Source organism: Phoenix dactylifera, chromosome 15, assembly GCF_009389715.1.
Source record: "Phoenix dactylifera cultivar Barhee BC4 chromosome 15, palm_55x_up_171113_PBpolish2nd_filt_p, whole genome shotgun sequence".
NCBI classification, from domain to species: Eukaryota; Viridiplantae; Streptophyta; class Magnoliopsida; order Arecales; family Arecaceae; genus Phoenix; species Phoenix dactylifera.
Genome location: NC_052406.1, coordinates 10796452 through 10804122, shown reverse-complemented (window position 1 = coordinate 10804122; position 7671 = coordinate 10796452). Strand labels below are relative to the sequence as shown.

Sequence of the window (7671 nt, the reverse complement as noted above, 5' to 3'; positions counted from 1 at the left end):
ACTTTGGCCACTTTGATGGGAGACTAAGACGAAGTACACGATCTCTCGGTATAAAAATGATCTTCCTAGAAATAGTAATCATAACATTTGTGTGGCAATCATTGACACATTCGAACGTTAATCTTCGGCTGAGAATTTGAGCATCACATCCATTAGATGTCCACCAAGATATCAAAATATCAATTGTCGACCAAGACATTTGAATTTCTCAACTTCTGTTTGCTGTCCTTGCCTCCTTCTATGCTTGCTTTCACATATATAAATATTTAAATATTTTGATAAACTTGGTCTTTTATTATTTTGCTTTCGCTCTGGAGCCACCGTGAAAATAGAGGATAATCACCTGCAACAATGGAGGGATTTTGCTTCTCTATTACAAACTTTGTAACACTTGTTTCTTTCTTCTCTCTTACCTTTGTAATTCTCCTGCACTTTTTTCCCATTTGTAAATTTACCTCTTATTAAGTACAAAAAATGGGGGGCAGCTTCTGCTCCATTTTCACTCAAAAAAAAGAGAGCGATATAATCAGAGGATCCATTATTACCTAAGCCATAGGAGGGTCCATTGTCACCTGAGCCATAGGAGGGTCCATTGTCTAGGATCTTTTGGCTAAGCCATCGTCACCTAAGCTATTGTCTAAGATCTTCTAGCTACTTAGGCTATCACCTAAGCCCTAGGAGGGTCCATTGTCTAGGATGACAACTATAACATGAAGTATAATCGGTATGCTTGTAGTCTTTTTTGAAGCATTATCGAAATACTGTGCACTAAAAATAACATGCATAATAAATCTTGCAGTATAAATTTATCCTAAAAATATGTGTATATTACTCGGGATATCAAAAGTAATTATCAATATGTAATCATGCTAATTTTATATAGCAATTTTTATTGAATTCAAATTTTTCTCTTATACATATTGAATGGTCTCGACTGGTGTTTCCTCTATTGTCTCATGGATTTGGATTCAAGTTGTTGCAAAATGTTGGGATTTTCAAACTTTGATCTCTTTGATGGAAGACCATAATGAGGTGTATGATCTCTCGGAATAAAAATGATCTTTTTAGAAATAGTAATCATAACATTTGTGTGGCAATCATCGACTGACACATTTGAATGTCAATCATTGGTTAAGAATTTGAGCATCACATCCATTAGAAGTCCACCAAGATATCAAAATATCAATTGTCGACCAAGACATTTGAATTTCTCAACTTCTGTTTGTTGTCCCTATCTCCTTCTATGCTCGCTTTCGCATATATAAATATCTAAATATTTTGATAAACTTGGTCTTTTATTTATTTTGCTTTTGCTCCGGAGCCACCGTGAAAATAGAGGATAATCACCTGCAACAATGGAGGGATTTTGCTTCTCTATCATAAACTTTGCAACACTTATTTCTTTCTCCTCTCTTACCCTTGTAATTCTCCTGCACTTTTTTCCCATTTGTAAATTTACCTCTTATTAAGTACAATATGGGGGGCAGCTTCTGCTCCATTTTGACTCAAAAAAAAAGAGAGTGATATAATCAGAGGGTTCATTGTTACCTAAGCCATAGGAGGGTCCATTGTCACCTAAGCCATAGGAGGGTCCATGTCTAGGATTTTCTGGCTAAGCCATCGTCACCTAAGCCATTGTCTAAGATGTTCCGGCTACTTGAGGCTATCACCTAAGCTATAGGACGGTCCATTGTCTAGGATGACAATTATAACATGAGGTATAATCGGTATGCTTGTAGTCTTTTTTGAAGCATTACCGAGATACTGTGCACTAAAAATAGCATGCATAATAAATCTTGCAGTATAAATTTATCCTAAAAATATGTATATATTACTCGGGATATCAAAAGTAATTATCAATATGTAATCATGCTAATTTTATACAGCAATTTTTATGGAATTCAAATTTCTCTCTCATACATATTGAATGGTCTCGACTAGTGTTTCCTCTATTGTCTTCTGGCTTTGGATTCGAGTTGTTGCAAAATGTTGGGATATTCAAACTTTGATCTCTTTGATGGGAGACTAAGACGAAGTACATGATCTCTCGGTATAAAAATGATCTTCGTAGAAATAGTAATCATAACATTTGTGTAGCAATCATCGACGGACACATTTGAATGTCAATCATCGATTGAGAATTTGAGCATCACATCTATTAGATGTCCACCAAAATATGAAAATATCAATTGCCGACCAAGACATTTGAATTTCTCGACTTTTGTTTGGTGTCCCTGTCTCTTTCTAGCTAAGTCATCGTCACCAAAGCCATTGTCTAAGATCTTCTGTCTACTTAGGTTATCAGCTAAGCCATAGGAGGGTCCATCGTCTAGGATGACAACTATAACATGAGATATAATCGGTATGCTCATAGTCTTTTTTGAAGCATTATTGAAATACTGTGCATTAAAAATAGCCCGCATAATAAATCTTGCAGTATAAATTTATTCTAAAAATATGAATATATTACTCGGGATATCAAAAGTAATTATCAGTATGTAATCATGCTAATTTCATGCAGCAATTTTTATGGAATTCAAATTTCTCTCTCAAAAGGCATTTTTGAAGTTTTGAGAAACAATTTTCTTCGAGATAGTAGCATATGGTAGACCCAGATTTGACTTGACTCAAGTAGTGTATAATAACATAATAAAAAATAATGAAAGAAAAGAGGATACATAGCCGGCATAGTATATATTTTCACTATATTTTTTTTCCCGAATTTACATTGCCCTCCAAAAGTCGTATAATATGATGAACAAGAAGGAAGAGACTCCTTCGTACCCAAAAAGCCAAGAATGATCCCCCAAAACAATCTCGACGGACGCCATCCTCAAAAAATATTTTGGAAAAAGAATGCAAGTGCCCCATATATATGTTTTAAGGACATCTCATGTTTCTTCCCGGACCTCCATAGTAAAAATAATTCCCCCAAGCGGTGTTGACTCCTCCTCGTATGTCGTAGCAACTTGGATGGTCGGCCAGGACTCGCAAGTTGGGCAAGGGGATCAAGCTATTGTCCCAGTCAACAAGCTGCAAATTTCGGAAGTAGGCAGCTCTACCAAAACCCTCCCCAGCAAAATGGCCGCTGCCCATTTGAGTTGATGTGTGGAACCCCGATGGCTGAGTATTAACAATCTCTCCACCAAATTGGACCATGTTCGCGTGCCCTGCCAAGTGGCTGAACAGAGACGATGGCCAATAGCCGACCAGCAGCCCCGGCCCAAACTCCAGCCACCAATGTCCGTGCTTGGGATCCTGTAAGAAAATATAAAATATATAAATAAATTTATCTCATCTTATCAGTTTAAGCTTTTTAAAACAAGTAGTGATTTCAACATATCGTTTAAAACAACAAACACAGAATATCCATAGGAAAGCTATTTACAATAAAAAGATAAAAGACCTGCAGCAATTCAGCCTTGTGCTGAAGCAGCAACAAGAAGAAGCCGTTCAACAACTAGGGACAAAATCCCAAAGGTGACGGACGGTTGGGAGGTGAAGGAGTGCATTACGTGGAAAAGGGGATGAAAAAAACGAAAAGGAAGAAGGCGAGCCTTAGCCCATGGTGGTCTCTCCGGACGGCAGGCGAAGGTGGAAGGTGGAATGGTCCCGCACGTAACTATTCGCCCACCGGATGGATGCAGGGGATCAGTACCACCACCAGGTGGCGGGCCCCATAAATTAGCAGTACGGTCTGGTCCCTACTTCGTATTTTGCTCAACATGATAATAGATTTACTGTAAGATTACCTTCCACACCAGTAGGCTAATGTCGAATTGGCCGCCATTGGAAATTGATATGGGTGAGATAGCTGCCCCGATAGCAATCTTATTATTTGTTTGAACAAAGCCGGAGCACAACAGATTGTAGCATCCAGTCTCTCGGTATGCGTCGCTCTACATTAAAACGGAATAATATATAGCATTAGATAGCCATATTTGATGTTTGGTTTCTTAGGTCGGATGGTATAAAGAAAAATGCAATATGCTAGTATGATTTTTTTTTAAATTTAATTTATCAATGGAACGTGAGATGATTTGTCGCCGTTTTATTTAAAGAAAAAAAATATGGTATGGAATTTTATAATATAACTGATGGCTAGATCATGTACTTACTGTCCAATATGTGAAGAACCTGGGATTATTATCCCCATAGAGCTGTGGGCTAATCTGAAAATAGCAAAAAAAAAAAAAAAAGGCATGCGTTATTTCATTGAAATTAATCGAATCAACTGAAAAAAAGAAAATATAATATACGAAGTGCACTAAAATTCAGCATTGTTAGAAAATTTTGTTTTTTTTAAAAAATAAAATATGATTATAAATTAAAAAATTTAAAAACTTTTATCCATCCCTGTCTATGATTGAAATAATAAAAAAAATGAAGAGAGAACTTTTTTCATCCATCCCCTGGTCCCGTGGTCTTCCACCATAGCTTCTTTCCTGACATTCCAACAATCCCTTAAAAAATATTGGCTCAAAAAAAAAATCCGTAAAAAATTTTAGAAGAATCTTGAAACTTTAACCTGATTCGGCTTACAAAGATCATCCTAACTCAGGCGATTGTATCCAAAAAATAATCTGTTCCTCAGCAAACATAGCAATGACAGTATCTGTGGGTGGGCAGAAAACAAATAAAGGTAACAGGGGATTGCTAAAACAATCAAAAGATATTTTGTTCGCTGCACCAGCTACTAAAGAAAAGGCTTTAGCAGCAGGATAATGCAGGAATGACGTGCATTGGGACCTGGAAATATATGGGCTGGGGTATAACCCCACAAATATATAAAAAAAAGAATGATTTTGTAAAACCCATACAGGTACTATGCAATCCAAAAAAAAGGTTTTTTTTCTATCCACCTGCCATCCAGCTTCAATGGTGTTGAGATCATTGCCGAAGGATCCCGATATGACCCAGATCTGCGACAAGCTGAACTCGGATGGACTGATTACTCTTGGTGCCCACACATTTAAACTAGCTTTTGCACCAAAATACTGATCTCCCAGCACATAGCCAACTGCATGCTGCAACCATGATGCATATATAAAGCATTAGTCAAGCATTAGAGATATGACTGGCTTGCTAGAAGTCTGCCAAGGTCTTATATCTTTTTGATAAAAAAAGGTCTTATATCTAAGCATCTAGATTCTAACTAATCTGTCATAAAGAAATTATCAGTTGGCCTTGTGCTTGGGAATTTCCTTCAAGCTAGGTCAACTAGAAGCTACATGCAAGACAACTCTGCAAATAATTAACAAGTTTAGTCAAGGGTCTCATTGTGATTCCATTTCTGAAGCTTGTGTGTGGATGCACATGAATGCCTTGTCCTATTTTAAACGAGCATGGTTTTGTGTGTAGTTTATGGGATTCACCCATGAACTCTAACCCTTAACTTCCCGCAGCATCAGGAGATTGCCCCATCATAGCGTACGATATAGAGCTGGAAGAGAAGACAGACTCTGTTTTTAACTCTTACTCCAACCTGGTCTTTGTTATGAAATCCATGTTTTTGACTACAAAACAAAGCTCTCATTTTTTATTTTTTATTTTTGCCTCCTTTCGAGTTAAAGAACTGAAGCTCTTTTGTTGCCCTTCAAGTACCAGACCTTCCGTTCCCAAACAAAAATCCAAAAATTATAGAAGAAGAGGCTGCATTTATCAAAGGAAAGATAGTTATAGAAGAAGAGCTATTTGGTTCCTCTCTGCGCAAAGTAAAATAAAAATAAAAAATCAGAGTTTATATATATATAATATATATATATATATATATAGTGACTGGTCTGGCTGATTCTAGCGAAGTGATGTGTAATTTCGATCAGCCTTAATACGATGATCTAAGATTTGTCTCCCCTTTCAATTTTCTTCTTTTTTAAGTTTTGAATGATTAAAAATCAAAAAAAAAGTTTTGATTCAGTTGGGCTGTCACCTCATGACCGGTGCTCGTGGAATCGCGCCGCATTCTCCTCGCCGGCTTCCTCCCAAATCTCCGAATGGAGCTGGCTCTGAGTACATCTTCTTCTGTTGTTCTCCTTATCGGCACGGTTCCTTCCGGGCACGATTCACCCGAAACCGTCCATGCCTGGAAGGTGCCATCCACTGTAGCTGTCCGAATGTAGCCTCTGGGTCTCTCAGGTGGATCCTTCAAGTAAAAAAGAAGAAGGAAAAAGAAAAACAAAAACCAAACTATGTAAGAGAAAATCCAAGCTTGCAAGGAGTCATTAGAGAAAATCTCAATTACCAATGGCTTCTGTCCCTTCAATTTTGGATGATCAAAGGCTGGTTGAAGGTGAGATGGAACGCAGTCTATGAGATCGCCATCAGGACTCTGCTTATTGGCAGAAACTCAAGTCACGAACCTCCCCTGGGAGAAGAGAAGAGCGAACAAAGAAGAAAAAAGAAGAGAATGCATGCCTCGATCGTCTTGAGCGAAGGTTTGTTGAGCCTCTTTAGATGGGCTCTAATCCTCCTATATTTCAGCAGTTCTTCGCCGGGCCGAAGCGTGCTATTTGCCAGCGCCGACGCCGAGAGCACGGGACTGGTGGCTGCCAGGAGGAGGAGCAGCACAACAAAGGTGGCAATGATTCGGCGAGGCTTGCAGCGGCTTGAAGCCATCCCTGTGGAATTCTAGAGCTGTGATCCTTCTTCTAGAGCTGTCTGTTTCTGCGGACATAGGTGTGCTTGTCTTCTTCTTGTGCGATCATTTGGCCATCCGGCTATAAAAAACTTCCCTCGGTTTTGTCCAGAGGAACACAACTCCCACTTCCAAGCGACCTCCCCCACCCCACTAAACAGAATGACCATGCATGGAACTTAATCCACCACCACCTCTCCTCCCACCACTTCCAATGCTTAGAAACCTCAGAATAACTATAAACCCATCTCTCCCTCTCTTTATATTTTATCTCTCGCTCTCTCTCTCCGGGCTCAGCTCCATCATGGTGGGCTCTGACAGCCAGAAATCTCGAGCATGAGCTAATAAAATATGAAAGAACTAATTGGATGTGGGGTTTTTTTAGAGTTCCCTCCATGTGGTCACCGAGAGGAAGCAGTAATGAAGCGGGGCGGGCGTGTTTCAAATAGAAGCCAGTTTTTTTTTTTTTTCCTCTCTTCACCTAGATAATAGTTCTTATTGGTATGCGAGGGACTCTACCCATCCATCAAAGCTTACAGAGCAAGCAAACTTCAGCCTCTCCTCTGTTCATTTATTTCTTTCTTTCTTTCTTGCAGAATTTTGTACGTGTGAATGCCCTTATGGCTCCTCTCGTTGCCTTTTCTTTGATCACAAGAGGGAACTTGGACTCGATTCTGGGTCCCCCCTACTTCTTTACTTGGTCTTCCTTTCTCCGTTCCCAAGATGTTCTTTGTCAGTTAAGGTGGTGCGTGGCTCTTATTAACAAACCAAATCTGGTTCACTTTTTAATCTAGGAAGGAAATTGATTGTGACTCTATAATCCGTTGGATATAAATAACTGTCATTGCATATTTGCATGTTCTAGTTTCAGAATTTGTAGGTCTGATTTAGGTATCCCAATCACCTAATCTCTCTCTGTCTTGATTATGCGGGTATGTTGCCGTAGATACGTGAATTGGAGATATTTTTTACTGTCAGTTTTTTGTTTGTAGCTCTTCTTTGGAGTGGGTGGAATTTATGGTCAGGGTACACTTCCT

At 38.8% G+C, this 7671-nt stretch overlaps 1 protein-coding gene across 1 annotated transcript; it reads right to left on the bottom strand.

Moving 5' to 3' along the window:
* Positions 1-2657: 2657 nt before the first annotated feature.
* Positions 2658-7213, bottom strand: LOC103711570. The gene is made up of 7 exons (XM_008797771.4): positions 6415-7213; positions 6242-6328; positions 5930-6142; positions 4863-5027; positions 4119-4172; positions 3753-3899; positions 2658-3258 (listed from the first exon to the last, which is right to left on the bottom strand). Exons 1-7 carry the CDS (start codon positions 6613-6615, stop codon positions 2881-2883), a joined length of 1245 nt encoding a protein of 414 aa, XP_008795993.2. The 5' UTR covers positions 6616-7213; the 3' UTR covers positions 2658-2880.
* Positions 7214-7671: the final 458 nt, after the last annotated feature.